Source organism: Bombina bombina, chromosome 5 (genome assembly GCF_027579735.1).
Source record: "Bombina bombina isolate aBomBom1 chromosome 5, aBomBom1.pri, whole genome shotgun sequence".
Classification (NCBI taxonomy): Eukaryota; Metazoa; Chordata; class Amphibia; order Anura; family Bombinatoridae; genus Bombina; species Bombina bombina.
Window position 1 is genome coordinate 439,258,749 of NC_069503.1, and position 18,973 is coordinate 439,277,721.

The window sequence follows — 18,973 nt, forward strand, 5'->3', positions numbered from 1 at the left end:
CAAGAGACCAGAAATTCTCTTCTATGGTGGCTTTCTCGGCCACACCTGTCCAGGGGGATGCCATTCAGCAGACCAGACTGGACAATTGTAACAACAGACGCCAGCCTTCTAGGTTGGGGTGCCGTCTGGAATTCCCTGAAGGCTCAGAGACTATGGAGTCAGGAGGAGAGTCTCCTGCCAATAAACATTCTGGAATTGAGAGCAGTTCTCAATGCCCTCCTGGCTTGGCCCCAGTTGACAACTCGGGGGTTCATCAGGTTTCAGTCGGACAACATCACAACTGTAGCTTACATCAACCATCAGGGAGGGACAAGAAGCTCCCTAGCTATGATGGAAGTATCAAAGATAATTCGCTGGGCAGAGTCTCACTCTTGCCACCTGTCAGCAATCCACATCCCGGGAGTGGAGAACTGGGAGGCGGATTTCTTAAGTCGTCAGGCTTTTCATCCGGGGGAGTGGGAACTTCATCCGGAGGTCTTTGCCCAAATACTTCGACGTTGGGGCAAACCAGAGATAGATCTCATGGCGTCTCGACAGAACGCCAAGCTTCCTCGTTACGGATCCAGGGATCCAGGAGCAGTCCTGATAGATGCTCTGACAGCACCTTGGGACTTCAGGATGGCTTACGTGTTTCCACCCTTCCCGTTGCTTCCTCGATTGATAGCCAGAATCAAACAAGAGAGAGCATCAGTGATTCTAATAGCACCTGCGTGGCCACGCAGGACTTGGTATGCAGACCTGGTGGACATGTCATCCTGTCCGCCTTGGTCTCTACCTCTGAAACAGGACCTTCTGATACAGGGTCCCTTCAAACATCAAAATCTAACTTCTCTGAAGTTGACTGCTTGGAAATTGAACGCTTAATTTTATCAAGACGTGGGTTTTCTGAGTCAGTTATTAGTACCTTAATACAGACTAGGAAACCTGTTACCAGAAAGATTTACCATAAGATATGGCGTAAATACCTACATTGGTGTGAATCCAAAGGTTACTCTTGGAGTAAGGTTAGGATTCCTAGGATATTGTCTTTTCTACAAGAAGGTTTAGAAAAGGGTTTATCTGCTAGTTCATTAAAGGGACAGATCTCAGCTCTGTCCATTCTGTTACACAAACGTCTGTCAGAAGTTCCTGACGTCCAGGCTTTTTGTCAGGCTTTGGCCAGGATTAAGCCTGTGTTTAAAACTGTTGCTCCACCATGGAGTTTAAACCTTGTTCTTAATGTTTTACAGGGCGTTCCGTTTGAACCCCTTCATTCCATTGATATAAAGTTGTTATCTTGGAAAGTTCTATTTTTAATGGCTATTTCCTCGGCTCGAAGAGTCTCTGAATTATCAGCCTTACATTGTGATTCTCCTTATTTGATTTTTCATTCGGATAAGGTAGTCCTGCGTACTAAACCTGGGTTCTTACCTAAGGTAGTTACTAACAGGAATATCAATCAAGAGATTGTTGTTCCTTCTTTATGCCCAAATCCTTCTTCAAAGAAGGAACGTCTACTGCACAACCTGGATGTAGTCCGGGCTCTAAAATTTTACTTGCAGGCAACTAAGGAATTCCGACAAACGTCTTCTCTGTTTGTCATTTACTCTGGGCAGAGGAGAGGTCAAAAAGCTTCCGCTACCTCTCTTTCTTTTTGGCTTCGTAGCATAATTCGTTTAGCTTATGAGACTGCTGGACAGCAGCCCCCTGAAAGAATTACAGCTCATTCTACTAGAGCTGTGGCTTCCACTTGGGCCTTCAAGAATGAGGCCTCTGTTGAACAGATTTGCAAGGCTGCAACTTGGTCTTCGCTTCATACTTTTTCCAAATTTTACAAATTTGACACCTTTGCTTCATCGGAGGCTATTTTTGGGAGAAAGGTTCTTCAGGCAGTGGTTCCTTCTGTATAAAGAGTCTGCCTATCCCTCCCGTCATCCGTGTACTTTTGCTTTGGTATTGGTATCCCAGAAGTAATGATGACCCGTGGACTGATCACACTTAACAGAAGAAAACATAATTTATGCTTACCTGATAAATTCCTTTCTTCTGTAGTGTGATCAGTCCACGGCCCGCCCTGTTTTTAAGGCAGGTAAATATTTTTTAATTTATACTCCAGTCACCACTTCACCCTTGGCTTTTCCTTTCTCGTTGGTCCTTGGTCGAATGACTGGGAGTGACGTAGAGGGGAGGAGCTATATGCAGCTCTGCTGGGTGAATCCTCTTGCACTTCCTGTAGGGGAGCAGTTAATATCCCAGAAGTAATGATGACCCGTGGACTGATCACACTACAGAAGAAAGGAATTTATCAGGTAAGCATAAATTATGTTTTTTTACTTGGTCTGATTTCCCCTAATGATTCTCCGATAGCCACTATATCTCAGTGGTTGTGTATTAGATGTTCGGTTATGCACACTTAATTAGCATGGTAATGTTTTTGGGGGGCTTTTGTTTGTCTTCTTACCCATGTTACCTTACTATATTATATTAAAGGGATATTGAACATCAGCAATTAAGCGCTAAATTGCACAATAAATGTTTTAATATCACTTAGTACTGCTACTGACAAGGCTTTGAAAATATGTAGCTGTTCAAGCATATACCCTTTGAAAAGTTAAAGGGAAATGAAACCCAAATTTTTTCTTTCATGATTTAGAAAGAGCATACACTTTTAAACAACTTTCTAATTTACTTCTATTATATAATTTGCTTTAATCTCTTGATAGACTTTGGTGACAATCATATCTATATAGGCTCAGTAGCTGCTGATTGGTTGCTGCACATAGATGCCTCGCGTGATTGGCTCACCCATGGGCATTGCTATTTCTTCAACAAAGGATATCTAAAGAATGAAGAAAATTAGATAATAGAAGTAAATTGGAATGTTGTTTAAATTTGTTTTCTGTACTGGAATCATGAAAGAAAATTTTTGGGTTTAGTGTCCCTTTAAGTGGAATTTATGTTGCTAGTCTCCTTTACAGTAGGCAATTATGAACATACTGTATGTAAATGGGCTTGTGCTCTGATCTATCCAATCACTGTGTGGAATGTTGCATGATTAGGTTAATGTCACCGTACTTAACTCTCTTGCTGCTGTGCCATTATCACACCCCTGTGCTAGAGGGGTTTTCAGTTGTTTGGCTCTCGTTTTTACAAATACATTTTAACCTTTTTTTCTGTGAGGTACCCACACAAATTATCACTCATATTTTTCACCAGACCAGGCATTTTTAGAAGACAAAAAAACACCAAATGAAATTCAAGATAAATTAAATTTTTGTATTATTTTCTATGGTGTATATATTAAATAGCAGCACAGGAGTCGTTATTTTCTAAATATTTCAAACACACATTTTGTTTTGTCATATTTTGCATCAGTTCATCTTCCCAAAACAGTAAAATGTAGGATTGTTTCTCCAACATTGGTGTGTCCGGTCCACGGCGTCATCCTTACTTGTGGGAATATCTCTTCCCCAACAGGAAATGGCAGAGTCCCAGCAAAGCTGGCCATATAGTCCCTCCTAGGCTCCGCCCACCCCAGTCATTCTCTTTGCCGTTGCACAGGCAACATCTCCACAGAGATGGTTAAGAGTATGTGGTGTTTAGTTGTAGTTTTTTATTCTACTATCAAGAGTTTATTTTAAAATAGTGCTGGTATGTACTATTTACTCTGAAACAGAAAAAGATGAAGAGTTCTGTTAGTGAGAGGAAGATGATTTTAGCAGCAGTAACTAAAATCGTTTGCTGTTTCCACATAGGACTGTTGAGATGAAGTAACTTCAGTTGGGGGAAACAGTTAGCAGACTTTTCTGCCATATTTCTAACAAGACTGTGTAATGCTGGAAGGCTGTCATTTTCCCCTCATGAGGACCGGTAAACCATTTTCTTAGTCTCAAACAGAATAAAGGGCTTAATATGGGCTATAAAACTGGTAGACACTTTTATGGCAAAATCGATTGCTTTATTTGAGCATTTTATACATGTTTATGTTTGAAATTCACACTTATAAGCTTGGGAAACGTTTTTTAACGTCAGGCACTGAGTTAGACACTTTTCCAGTCAGGAAGGGCCTTCCCAGTTGTAGGCTGAGCCTCATTTTCGCGACATTACTGCGCAGTTACTTTTGAGAGCAAGACATGCAGATGCATGTGTGTGGATCTGAAAGTAGTTGGAAAGGTTCCTAGAAGGCTTCATTTGGTATCTTATTCCCCCCTGGGTTTGGTAAAGTCGCAGCAAAGGCTGTAGCTGGGACTGTAGAGGGGTTAAAACTGTAACCGGCTCCGGTTTCGTTATTTTAAGGGTTAAAGCTCTGAAAATTGGTGTGCAATACTTTTAATGCTTTTAAGACACTGTGGTGAAATTTTGGTAAATTTTGAACAATTCCTTCATATTTTTTCACATATTCAGTAATAAAGTGTGCTCTGTTTAAAATTTAAAGAGACAGTAACGGTTTTGTTTTAAAACGGTTTTTGTGTTTTACTGACAAGTTTAAGCATGTTTAACATGTCTGTGCCTTCAGATAAGCTATGTTCTATATGTATGAAAGTCTATGTGTCTCCCCCTTCTAAATTATGTGATAATTGTGCCAAAGCGTCCAAACAAAGTAAGGACAGTACTGTCACAGATAATGAAGTTGCCCAAGATGATTCATCAGCTGAAGGGAGTAGACATGGTTCTACATCATCTCCTTCTGTGTCTACACCAGTTTTGTCCACGCAGGAGGCCCCTAGTACTTCTAGCGCGCCAATGCTTATTACCATGCAACAATTGACGGCTGTAATGGATAACTCCATAGCAAATATTTTATCCAAAATGCCTGCATATCAGAGAAAGCGCGATTGCTCCGTTTTAAACACTGAAGAGCAGGAGGGCGCTGATGATAATTGTTCTGTCATACCCTCACACCAATCTGAAGGGGCCATGAGGGAGGTTTTGTCAGATGGGGAAATTTCAGATTCAGGAAAAATTTCTCAACAGGCTGAACCTGATGTTGTGACATTTAAATTTAAATTAGAACATCTCCGCGCACTGCTTAAGGAGGTGTTATCTACTCTGGATGATTGTGACAACCTGGTCATTCCAGAAAAATTATGCAAGATGGACAAGTTCCTAGAGGTTCCGGTGCACCCTGACGCTTTTCCTATACCCACGCGGGTGGCGAACATAGTGAATAAGGAATGGGAGAAGCCCGGCATACCTTTTGTTCCCCCTCCTATATTTAAGAAATTATTTCCTATGGTCGACCCCAGAAAGGACTTATGGCAGACAGTCCCTAAGGTCGAGGGGGCAGTTTCTACTCTAAACAAGCGCACTACTATTCCTATAGAGGATAATTGTGCTTTCAAAGATCCTATGGATAAGAAATTGGAGGGTTTGCTTAAAAAGATTTTTATACAGCAAGGTTACCTTCTTCAACCCATTTCGTGCATTGTTCCTGTCACTACAGCAGCGTGGTTCTGGTTCGAGGAACTAGAAAAGTCGCTCAGTAGAGAGACTCCATATGAGGAGGTTATGGACAGAGTTCACGCACTTAAGTTGGCTAACTCTTTTATTTTAGATGCCGCTTTGCAAATAGCTAGATTACCAGCGAAAAATTCAGGGTTTGCGATTGTGGCATCCAGAGCGCTTTGGCTAAAGTCTTGGTCAGCGGATGTATCATCCAAGACAAAATTGCTTAATATCCCCTTCAAGGGTAAAACTCTCTTTGGGCCAGAATTGAAAGAGATTATCTCAGACATCACTGGGGGAAAGGGCCACGCCCTCCCACAAGATATAGGCCTTTCAAAGCCAAGAATAAGTCTAATTCTCGTTCCTTTCGTAATTTCAGGAACGGACCGGGCTCTAATTCTGCATCCTCTAAGCAAGAGGGTAGTACCTCACAGACCAAACCAGCCTGGAAACCGATGCAAGGCTGGAACAAGGGTAAGCAGGCCAAGAAGCCTGCCGCTGATAACAAAACAGCATGAAGGAGTAGCCCCCGATCCGGGACCGGATCTAGTGGGGGGCAGACTCTCTCTCTTTGCTCAGGCTTGGGCAAGAGATGTTCAGGATCCCTGGACGCTAGAAATAGTTTCTCAGGGTTATCTTCTGGAATTCAAGGAACTACCCCTAAGGGGAAGGTTCCACATGTCTCACTTATCCTCAAACCAAATAAAGAGACAGGCATTCTTACATTGTGTAGAAGACTTGTTAAAGATGGGAGTGATACACCCAGTTCCAACGGCGGAACAAGGAATGGGATTTTACTCAAATCTGTTTGTAGTTCCCAAAAAAGAGGGAACTTTCAGACCAATCCTGGATTTAAAGATCCTAAACAAATTTCTCAGAGTACCATCGTTCAAAATGGAAACCATTCGAACGATTCTACCCACAATTCAGGAAGGTCAATTTATGACTACCGTGGATCTAAAGGATGCGTATCTACATATCCCTATCCACAAAGAACATCATCAGTTCCTAAGGTTCGCCTTTCTGGACAAACATTACCAGTTTGTGGCCCTCCCATTCGGGTTAGCCACTGCTCCAAAGATTTTCACAAAGGTACTCGGATCCCTTCTAGCGGTTCTAAGACCAAGGGGCATTGCAGTAGTACCGTACTTGGACGACATTCTAGTACAAGCATAGTCTCTTTCAAAGGCAAAGGCTCACTCAGACATCGTTCTGGCCTTTCTCAGATCTCACGGATGGAAGGTGAACATAGAAAAAAGTTCGCTGTCTCCGTCGACAAGAGTTCCCTTCTTGGGAACAATAATAGATTCCTTAGAAATGAGGATTTTCTTGACAGAAGTCAGAAAGTCAAAACTTCTAAACGCTTGTCAAGTTCTTCATTCTATTCCTCGTCCTTCCGTAGCTCAGTGCATGGAAGTAGTAGGATTGATGGTTGCAGCAATGGACATAGTTCCTTTTGCGCGAATTCATCTAAGACCATTACAACTGTGCATGCTGAAACAGTGGAATGGGGACTATACAGACTTGTCTCCAGTGATTCAAGTAGATCAGAACACCAGAGACTCACTCCGTTGGTGGCTAACCCAGGATCACCTATCCCAGGGAATGAGCTTCCGCAGTCCAGAGTGGGTCATCGTCACGACCGACGCCAGCCTAGTGGGCTGGGGCGCGGTCTGGGAATCCCTGAAAGCTCAGGGACTGTGGTCTTCTCCCGATAAACATTCTGGAACTAAGAGCGATATTCAATGCTCTCAGGGCTTGGCCTCAGCTAGCAAAGGCCAGATTCATAAGATTCCAATCAGACAACATGACGACTGTTGCGTATCTCAATCATCAGGGGGGAACAAGGAGTTCCCTGGCGATGAAAGAAGTGACCAAAATAATGCAATGGGCGGAGAATCACTCCTGCCACCTATCTGCGATCCACATCCCAGGTGTGGAAAACTGGGAAGTGGATTATTTGAGTCGTCAGACATTCCATCCGGGGGAGTGGGAACTCCACCCGGAGATCTTTGCCCAGTTGACGCAACTATGGGGCATTCCAGATATGGATCTGATGGCGTCTCGTCAGAACTTCAAGGTTCCTTGCTATGGGTCCAGATCCAGGGATCCCAAGGCGACTCTAGTGGATGCACTAGTAGCGCCTTGGACCTTCAACCTAGCTTATGTGTTTCCACCGTTTCCTCTCATTCCCAGGCTGGTAGCCAGGATCAAACAGGAGAGGGCCTCTGTGATCTTGATAGCTCCTGCGTGGCCACGCAGGACTTGGTATGCAGACCTGGTGAATATGTCATCGGTTCCACCATGGAAGCTACCTTTGAGACAGGACCTTCTTGTTCAGGGTACATTCGAACATCCAAATCTGGTCTCCCTCCAGCTGACGGCTTGGAGATTTAACGCTTGATTCTATCTAAGCATGGGTTTTCAGATTCCGTGATAGATACTCTGGTTCAAGCCAGAAAACCGGTAACTAGAAGGATTTACCATAAAATATGGAAAAGATATATCTGCTGGTGTGAATCCAAGGGATTCCCATGGAATAAGATAAAGATTCCTAGGATTCTTTCCTTTCTACAAGAAGGTTTGGATAAAGGATTATCTGCGAGTTCTCTAAAGGGAAAGATTTCTGCTTTATCTGTCCTACTACACAAACGACTGGCAGTTGTGCCAGATGTTCAAGCATTTGTTCAGGCTTTGGTTAGGATCAAGCCTGTTTACAGACCTTTGACTCCTCCCTGGAGTTTAAATCTAGTTCTTTCAGTTCTTCAAGGGGTTCCGTTTGAACCTTTACATTCCATAGATATTAGGTTGTTATCTTGGAAAGTTTTGTTTTTGGTTGCTATTTCTTCTGCTAGAAGAGTTTCTGAGTTATCTGCTCTACAGTGTACTCCACCCTATCTGGTGTTCCATTCAGATAAGGTTGTTCTGCGTACTAAGCCTGGTTTTCTACCAAAGGTTGTTTCCAACAAAAATATTAATCAGGAGATAGTTGTACCTTCTTTGTGTCCGAATCCAGTTTCAAAGAAGGAACGTTTGCTACACAATTTAGATGTAGTCTGTGCTCTAAAATTCTACTTAGAAGCTACAAAAGAGTTCAGACAAACTTCTTCTCTGTTTGTCGTCTATTCTGGTAAAAGGAGAGGTCAAAAAGCAACTTCTACCTCTCTTTCCTTTTGGCTTAAAAGCATCATCCGATTGGCTTATGAGACTGCCGGACGGCAGCCTCCTGAAAGAATCACAGCTCACTCCACTAGGGCTGTAGCTTCCACATGGGCCTTCAAGAACGAGGCTTCTGTTGATCAGATATGTAAGGCAGCGACTTGGTCTTCACTGCACACTTTTGCCAAATTTTGCAAATTTGATACTTTTGCTTCTTCGGAGGCTATTTTTGGGAGAAAGGTGCTTCAAGCAGTGGTGCCTTCCGTTTAGGTGACCTGATTTGCTCCCTCCCTTCATCCGTGTCCTAAAGCTTTGGTATTGGTTCCCACAAGTAAGGATGACGCCGTGGACCGGACACACCAATGTTGGAGAAAACAGAATTTATGCTTACCTGATAAATTATTTTCTCCAACGGTGTGTCCGGCCCACGGCCCGCCCTGGTTTTTTAATCAGGTCCGATGAATTATTTTCTTTAACTACAGTCACCACGACACCCTATGGTTTCTCCTATTTTTTCCTCCTGTCCGTCGGTCTAATGACTGGGGTGGGCGGAGCCTAGGAGGGACTATATGGCCAGCTTTGCTGGGACTCTTTGCCATTTCCTGTTGGGGAAGAGATATTCCCACAAGTAAGGATGAAGCCGTGGACCGGACACACCGTTGGAGAAAGTAATTTATCAGGTAAGCATAAATTCTGTTTTTACCTAGATTGTTCAATTAAAACTAATAAATATTAGAAGAGATTTTTTTTAATTTATTTATTTTTGTCACTGTGTACTTGGTGGCCACTCACGACCTTCGGCTCTTTTTCAGAGCCAGATTTCTTCTCGTGAAAGTGCAACACACTGAGATCTGGATTTGAACAAATCTTAGTGTGTCTCACTTCACAAGGAGAAATCTGACTCCAAAATGAGCCGAAGGCTGCTATGTATGCAGAAAATTAATAGGTATAAACTATCCAACCTTCCCTTGTCCAATCTCACTCTGCATAGAAAAAAAAGCACACAGCCAGATTAAAAACAAAATGGAAGGGTTAGTTATAGCATTTGGCCACATGGTTTTAGGCCCAGGACCACGTCACGGTCTCTTTCTCAATGGGTCCCTAACCTACAGCCACACAATGCATGTCTTCAACCAACACACTGAGATACATTCAAGGGTGACACAAGCATTTTTGTAATTTCCCTAGACACATACAAAACACAGAAATGGTCTGACTCTCAAACTGTACTGTGCACTCATTTAATTACCCTGCAAAACTCAAAGCCTGGGTGCAAAACCCATACGGAAAATTACAAAACAAATTTTTTAACACAACACAGAAAGTCTAGCACTGTCTTGCAAGCACACAGCTAGGATTAAAAGCGAAATGGAAAAGTTAGTTACAGCATTGGCTACATAAACCTAGTTCTACCATAACTCATCCTATTAAGAATTTCTCAAAATATCACATTTTCTATTCTTCTAGTTCTTTTTATTTTGATTCCTGGTATATTTATTCGTTCAGAAGAACTTGGATCTATGAATCGTAATGTCAACAACACAAAAATGTTACTGTCGGGATACCATTCTTACTATGGTGATCACTTTATAGCTATAAGGAACTGAAACCCATTATTTTAATTGTAAAACCTCTCTCTTCCAAATGTGTGATCTTATGTATAATTACTGTGAGGGGGTAATAAATGCCCCCCAAAATAGAACTAATGCTGAAAGGTATTTTTCATTATTATGACAATCAGCTGGCAGTACGTGGACACAGGGCCTACTGCTTTCAAATTAGATGTCTCAAGTTTGTTTGTGTTGTTGGGGTAACAAAGGGGATACCCCTCCCCCTTATGATGTTCCAGTGGTCAGCGGATATCCATATGGACATGTGACCCCTCCTTTGAAAGAACATCCCCTCTTTCAAAAGAGGAATAACTTGCTCTTTTGCAGTGCATATTTTAGTGTGCTAGGGTCTCTTTTATAGCCCAGGGGACTATAAAAGGCTCCTAGTATAAGGGTGATTGCTATTTCTAGGGCAGTTACCTGCTATTTAAAGGGACAAAAGACACCTTGTTTCATAATATATAACCCCCTCTTTCATATGAGAGGTATTGTGTATATGTATGTTGTATACTGTCTTTAGGGGATAGGGCTCCTTTGGGACCACTGCACCACATAAAGTAAATACATTAGCTAGGTGATTGCCAATGTTATGCCATTCACCTACTAGTAGTACGGAATGGCATTGTAGGCCATTGTTAACAGTTTGGACACAAGCTAAAGTACTAGGACACGGGGTACACAATTCTAGCACTTGTGATATACCCTCAAACATAATACTTTATCTATAGCACATTTAGGGCTAGATTACAAGTGGAGCTCTAATTTATCGTGTGCCCCGAAAAACGGGCAAATTCGCCTGTGTATGGGCGTGTGATAAATAACCAGCCATTACAAGTGCTTGTTGATTGCTACCACGAGTATGTGGTAGCAACTATTGCTCCGAATATTAACCAGAAATCAGATCTCTGGTTAATTTTCCAAAAGTGCCCCAATTGGCCCGAAAATAAAGTATATTGTACTTTTTTATTTTAATTTAAAAGAAAAAAAAAACTGCACAAAGCAGTTTGTAGGGGTTAAAGTTGGCGGGTATAGGGTGTTAGAAAAAAAAGGCACTGAAAAGTGCCTTTACATTATGGTCTACAGGGAACTGTAAATATATATGTATTTGCTTATATACACATATATATTTACAGTGGATATAAAAAGTCTACACACCCCTGTTAAAAAGTCAGGTTTCTGTGATGTAAAAAAAATGAGACAAAGATAAATCTTTTCAGAACTTTTTCCACCTTTAATGTGACCTATAAACTGTACAACTCAATTGAAAAACAAACTGAAATCTTTTAGGTGGAGGGAAGTAAACAACATTTTCTTTAATAATGTGGTTGCATAAGTGTGCACATAACTTGGGTAGCTGTCTCTTTAAGAATAGCACAACCAGCTTACGTGTTTTCCAGTAACACAGCCCCTCTCACTTCTGATAAAAGGTAGCACTTTAAGGGTTACAATTTCTCCAACATAGGTGTGTCCGGTCCACGGCGTCATCCTTACTTGTGGGATATTCTCTTCCCCAACAGGAAATGGCAAAGAGCCCAGCAAAGCTGGTCACATGATCCCTCCTAGGCTCCGCCTACCCCAGTCATTCTCTTTGCCGTTGTACAGGCAACATCTCCACGGAGATGGCTTAGAGTTTTTTAGTGTTTAACTGTAGTTTTTATTATTCAATCAAGAGTTTGTTATTTTGAAATAGTGCTGGTATGTACTATTTACTCAGAAACAGAAAAGAGATGAAGATTTCTGTTTGTATGAGGAAAATGATTTTAGCAACCGTCACTAAAATCCATGGCTGTTCCACACAGGACTGTTGAGAGCAATTAACTTCAGTTGGGGGAACAGTGAGCAGTCTCTTGCTGCTTGAGGTATGACACATTCTAACAAGACGATGTAATGCTGGAAGCTGTCATTTTCCCTCTGGGATCCGGTAAGCCATGTTTATTACGATTGTAAATAAGGGCTTCAAAAAGGGCTTATTAAGACTGTAGACTTTTTTTGGGCTAAATCGATTGATTATTAACACATATTTAGCCTTGAGGAATCATTTTATCTGGGTATTTTGATATAATAATATCGAAGCGAGGATTCTCAGATTCTGTTATCGATACTCTTGTTCAGGCCAGAAAGCCTGTAACTAGAAAGATTTACCACAAAATTTGGAAAAAATATATCTGTTGGTGTGAATCTAAAGGATTCCCTTGGGACAAGGTTAAGATTCCTAGGATTCTATCCTTCCTTCAAGAAGGATTGGAAAAAGGATTATCTGCAAGTTCCCTGAAGGGACAGATTTCTGCCTTGTCTGTGTTACTTCACAAAAAGCTGGCCGCTGTGCCAGATGTTCAAGCCTTTGTTCAGGCTCTGGTTAGAATTAAGCCTGTTTACAAACCTTTGACTCCTCCTTGGAGTCTCAATTTAGTTCTTTCAGTTCTTCAGGGGGTTCCGTTTGAACCCTTGCATTCCGTTGATATTAAGTTATTATCTTGGAAAGTTTTGTTTTTAGTTGCAATTTCTTCTGCTAGAAGAGTTTCAGAATTATCTGCTCTGCAGTGTTCTCCTCCTTATCTGGTGTTCCATGCAGATAAGGTGGTTTTACGTACTAAACCTGGTTTTCTTCCAAAAGTTGTTTCTAACAAAAACATTAACCAGGAGATTATCGTACCTTCTCTGTGTCCGAAACCAGTTTCAAAGAAGGAACGTTTGTTGCACAATTTGGATGTTGTTCGCGCTCTAAAATTCTATTTAGATGCTACAAAGGATTTTAGACAAACATCTTCCTTGTTTGTTGTTTATTCTGGTAAAAGGAGAGGTCAAAAAGCAACTTCTACCTCTCTCTCTTTTTGGATTAAAAGCATCATCAGATTGGCTTACGAGACTGCCGGACGGCAGCCTCCCGAAAGAATCACAGCTCATTCCACTAGGGCTGTGGCTTCCACATGGGCCTTCAAGAACGAGGCTTCTGTTGATCAGATATGTAGGGCAGCGACTTGGTCTTCACTGCACACTTTTACCAAATTTTACAAGTTTGATACTTTTGCTTCTTCTGAGGCTATTTTTGGGAGAAAGGTTTTGCAAGCCGTGGTGCCTTCCATTTAGGTGACCTGATTTGCTCCCTCCCTTCATCCGTGTCCTAAAGCTTTGGTATTGGTTCCCACAAGTAAGGATGACGCCGTGGACCGGACACACCTATGTTGGAGAAAACAGAATTTATGTTTACCTGATAAATTACTTTCTCCAACGGTGTGTCCGGTCCACGGCCCGCCCTGGTTTTTTTAATCAGGTCTGATAATTTATTTTCTTTAACTACAGTCACCACGGTACCATATGGTTTCTCCTATGCAAATATTCCTCCTTAACGTCGGTCGAATGACTGGGGTAGGCGGAGCCTAGGAGGGATCATGTGACCAGCTTTGCTGGGCTCTTTGCCATTTCCTGTTGGGGAAGAGAATATCCCACAAGTAAGGATGACGCCGTGGACCGGACACACCGTTGGAGAAAGTAATTTATCAGGTAAACATAAATTCTGTTTTTCATGCTTCTTCTTCATCCTTTACTCTGCAGTGTGGTAACCATCTTGCCGGTGTCAGAAGCTGTGCCCTTGGAGGTGGTGAGACCGCACTAATACATATTAGAGCTTACCATATTATTTATTAATTTTTTTTATTTTATTTTTTTATTGAGGTACTCAGATTAGGCATACAGAGAGAAATGTCATACAGTAAGTTGTCATAAAGTATCAAAGGAAAAATGTGAAGACCAGCTTAATTTAACAATACTGTATCAAATCTGCCACATAACTCGCCTACAAAATAATGTACAGTTAAAGACGGCAAGGTTAATATATAGCGCCTATACATAAGGGAACCTTCCCTTACCAACGCTAGAGGTCACTCTTTGACCTAAACTAAGGAAACATAACTGAAAGTAAGGGTAGGTAAAATGAAATGGAGAGACCACTCTTGGATCTCACTTTTATGACCTCCAATTTTATAGTTTATTGTTCTGTGGTGCTAATCCATGGGACTACAACTACAACCAGGTAGCATTTTTAAGTGAACAAACTTTTATCTGGGGACTCTGTAAACCTGTCCTACCAAGGGACACAAAAACAAATACTTTTCACCCCGGAGCTCTTAAATATCCACTGTAGATTTTATAGTGAGGAAACAGCTTAAAAAATAGGGATATTAAGGAGACATAATGTGATAGAATCTGTTATGGACCTAGAAATCTATGGTATGCGGAGGTTAATACATGTACGATAAGTTTTGATGTGTGTATGCTACTTGCTGCCTGAAACCTATCTGCGAGAGTATTTTCATTCTGCTATAACCAAATTGATAGCTTTCATGCCACTTTTGGGCACATGCATGTGTTTGCAAGGTAAATGCAGACACATACATGTGGCTAAAAGTGGTCCTTCACAGGCATTTCCTTCACCAGACTTCTCCCTAAATGACCTGTCTAGAGCTTCTGCTGTAAAGAGGGGTGTATTGAAATCAAGACTTTTCCTCTTCTGATAATGGGTATTCTGAGCCCTACCCCTGAGGCTTAAGCATATATTTGCCTTATTGCTATATGTGTTAAAAGGTGGATGATTCTCTCACTCTTGACAAGCCAGATACTAAAAAGATCAAACCATTATTTAAGCCAGCTCTTAAACAGCCCTCTGCCGTCCCCATGTCTGATTTGGTTTCCAAACTGGTAACTGAGAAATGAAACAAGCCAGATGTGACTTTTATTCCCTCTGCCAAGTTCAAGGCCATGTTCCCATTCCATTATCTCTTTCAAAGTTAGATGTTTAGGAAACAGTTCCTTAGGTGGACAGAGCTTTTTCTACCCTTGTCAGGAGGACCATCATTCCATTAGAAGATAATACCAATTTCAAAGAACCCATGGACACTTGAATGTTTCCACAGGTAGCCTTTTCAGCCGGCAGGTTTCTTGTTTTGCTAAACTGTCAGTGTAGCTTGCACAGCAGCAGCTACCTCAGTCTAGTGTGATAATTTGTCTGAGCTAGTTTCAGGAGAAGTTTCCTTGGAAGAAACAACTTAATATACCTCCAAAACCACAAAAGTTTTACTGTATATGCATCTGTATGTTACACATCAATGCACAGGATGCTGCTATAGCTGTTCTAGTGAGATGTGCCTCCAATGTTCTTCACATAACACAATATGTTCTATTTATTCTTAAATACATATTTCTAAATATATCTGATTATTTTTTGGTTGTGTGTATGTATGTATGTGTATATATATATATATAGTATCGGCAAATAAAGGATGCACTCGCCACGATTTTCAGTGTTACCTTTTAATGTAACGTTTTGGGGTGTTACCCCCTTCGTCAGACAAACAAAATATAATATATATTAGTATGTTATTTTGTTTGTCTGACGAAGGGGGTAACACCACGAAATGTTACATTAAAAGGTAACACTGAAAATCATGGTGGGTGCATCCTTTATTTGCTGATACTATCTACACCATGGAAGCACCCTGGGTTGTTGCTTATTTAACCGTGAGTGCTGGCCTATATATACATATATGTATGTAGGAATATACAGTATGTAGTATAGAAATACTTAGAACTGGTTCTGCTATGTGCAGAACATTGAAATGTGAAATATTTACAGTAAATACATAGTTAAAACATTTATTAAATATGAATATTGCATAAATGTTTTCATCTAACTGCAAATATATATGTATATAATGTGTTTATAAGTGTATATATGTCTGTAAATAAATCTATACATATATAAATACATATGTATACATATATATACATGCATGCATATATATATATATATATATAGCTCAAAATTTCCACTCTTTACTAGCCATTGGCGAGTGGAAATTTAATGGTAGCGAGTAAAAGTTAGTGAGTGAAAATATGTACACACCTTTTGCCGCATTGACAAACACATTTTGGACGTTCTGCTAAACATATTATCTGAAGGGATATTATATATCCTAGATAGGGCAAGGATATGATATTACTCTAGGGCTGTAGGAGCACCATTAGTGCTTGGACTGTTATGTCTGAAAGGGTAAATGGGGTAGAGATTGGAGAGGAAAAGTGAAAGTGGAGAAGAAAACAGCTTTAAGAGAGAGTGGAGAAAAAAAGAAAGTAAAAGGATATGAGAGAGTGGAAAGGAACTGTGTAAAGAGAACATATGGCCTGAGAGATAAGGGAGATAGTAAAAAGAGAGAATAAAGAGAGGAGGGAGGGGAGAAAGAGTTAAGAGAGAGAAGAAGGGAGTCATGATCATTATTAAAAGAAAATCTCAAGGTCTGCTCTGACCTTCCATGACTGTCAGCACTCTTTCTCCACTCTCTCACTTCAACAACTTCCTTTTTCTATCCAGCTGTTGTCTTACCCAGAACCACCAGGTTGATGTTGCTAACTGCTATGCACTAATTTTTGTTAATCTATTACTGTATGAAGCATTATTTAATTTAAGGTATAATATAAAAAAATATATTAAAAATGACTGCACAATAATGTGTTTCACAATGGCTAAACATATGCAAAGAGGGGGTGGAGTAGTGGTTGTGATGTGGGCAGGATCAGAAGTGGCGAGTAATATTTTGGCTTGGCTAGTAGATTACGACCTAAAATTTTGAGCCCTGATATATATATATATATATATATATATATATATATATACACACACGTACAGTATATATGTATATCAATGTTAGTCATTCACCTGCCTTTTTTTTTCTAACACCTGAGACCTCTTATCTTTAAGCCCTTATAACTTTTGTGTCTAATATTTTTTTTAATAATTTATATTAGTGTTGTTATACAGTTAACCAGAGCTCTGAAGTCGAGGTAATCATTCTAGCGTAAATTGCGATTGAGCTCAAGCGTTCGCATTTACTTTCAAATCATAAAACCAGCACCAAGCCCGACGAGTGCCAAACACCCACGATAAACCCCTTCTAGCTCGCGTGCAAACATTTGCACTCCAGTCGTAATCTGGCCCTTTTGTTTTTTTATTACATTTTTAATAATACCATTTGATTCTTTACTTATTTATTTTCCATAATTTGATTAATTTGTGCTGATAGAATTGCCTGATTTTCTAACTGGCATAATTTAAAGAAAATCTTTTTTGTGGAAGTACATACATATGTACAGTACATTTCTTCACATAGTGCAGAATTATAAAACATTATCTTAGCCAAACTTTATTCAACATAATATTGCTGGTGAAATTTGATTAAAAAAAGAGGGTTTTTCAGACCGCCGCTCTTGCTCTTCCAAGCGGGTCTGGTTTTCCCCCTGAGCGCATCTGGGCAGCTGTCTTGTCACAGCCCGGCCCGAACGCGCCATTACACTCAATGCAGCTCACTCCTGTTATCAGACAGAGCAGGAACGAGCTGAATTGAGTGTAATGGTGAGATCGGGCTGGGCTGTGACAAGACCGCTGCCCAGATGCGCTCAGAGGGAAAACCAGACCCTCTCAGTAGAGCAAGAGCGGCGGTCTGAAAAACCCTCTTTTTTTAATCAAATTTCACCGGCAATATGTTGAATAAAGTTTGGCTAAGATAATGTTATATAGATCTGCACTATGTGCAGAATTATATAACATTTTCTAGGTTTACTGCCCCTTTTAATAACTCTAATAGATTGTTTAAAACTGTACACCATATGTAGCTAGCACCCAACAAGCTCTCTGAGAACTAAATACAGTGAGATTTTTGGGATTCTGTAGAGATTTATTGTAGGTACGTTTTACATTTTTTCAGATGTAGCTATGAGTTTCATTACCTAGCAACCTAATAACCTGCTGCCCTCTTCATTCTGTTTTCTAGGTCACTGATACAACAGTGCCAGTTAAACAAGGCAGCGAAAAACCTCCATTCCCTACATATTTTGCTGATGGAGATGAAGATTTGCCAGAAGATCTGTGCGATGAGGAAATGTTCCAGTTCAGTGAACCTTCTGTCAAATACTCTTAATGTTACTGAAATGTTCAACCTAAAGGTTGTGTCACCACCAGGCTACCCCATATATTATTTTGTAGGGGCCTAGGTTAAAGACATGTCCTGCTTCCATATCTGCTTCTTTTTTTTTTTCTTTTGAAGTACATTGTCAATATTGTCTTAAAACAGTGATCAGGCAATAGTTTTCAATAAGGAATAGAAACTGAGGGAGGCCCATCTTCATATCATTTACAGCTTATATATTTTCTACTGGATCTTGTAGATCCCCAAACATTTACCGAAATGTCAGTGAAATCTAACTTGCCTAATAAATTTAACGTTTGATAACTTGTGTGATGTTACTAGTTATTTGCTTTGTTATTTGGCGATAGAACGTACGTGCACATAATCACAATGATGCAAAATACCTTCATATAGCAAAGCTTGTTTTATATATACTTTTATGAATTTTTTGTATCAACATTTATAGGAAATATATTGCTAAATGCGACTAGTCCAAGTATGATGAAATTCCCCTCCCAAATCCACATATTATATCACAAAAATGTATGCTACTTTCTCCAACATTGGTGTGTCCGGTCCACGGCGTCATCCTTACTTGTGGGAATATCTCTTCCCCAACAGAAAATGGCAAAGAGTCCCAGCAAAAGCTGTCCATATAGTCCCTCCTAGGCTCCGCCCACCCCAGTCATTCTCTTTGCCGTTGCACAGGCAACATCTCCACGGAGATGGTTAAGAGTATGTGGTGTTTAGTTGTAGTTTTTTATTCTACTATCAAGAGTTTATTTTAAAATAGTGCTGGTATGTACTATTTACTCTGAAACAGAA

At 40.5% G+C, this 18,973-nt stretch overlaps 1 protein-coding gene across 1 annotated transcript in view; it reads left to right on the top strand.

The window, feature by feature from the left end:
• MRPL3 (mitochondrial ribosomal protein L3) overlaps positions 1 to 18,472 on the top strand; it is a 344,205-nt gene extending 325,733 nt beyond the window's left edge. The window contains exon 10 of the mRNA XM_053714297.1: positions 18,014 to 18,472. Within this exon, the coding sequence (XP_053570272.1) occupies positions 18,014 to 18,160 (147 nt within the window). The 3' untranslated portion in view covers positions 18,161 to 18,472. The remainder of the gene's footprint in view (positions 1 to 18,013) is intronic.
• Positions 18,473 to 18,973: the final 501 nt, after the last annotated feature.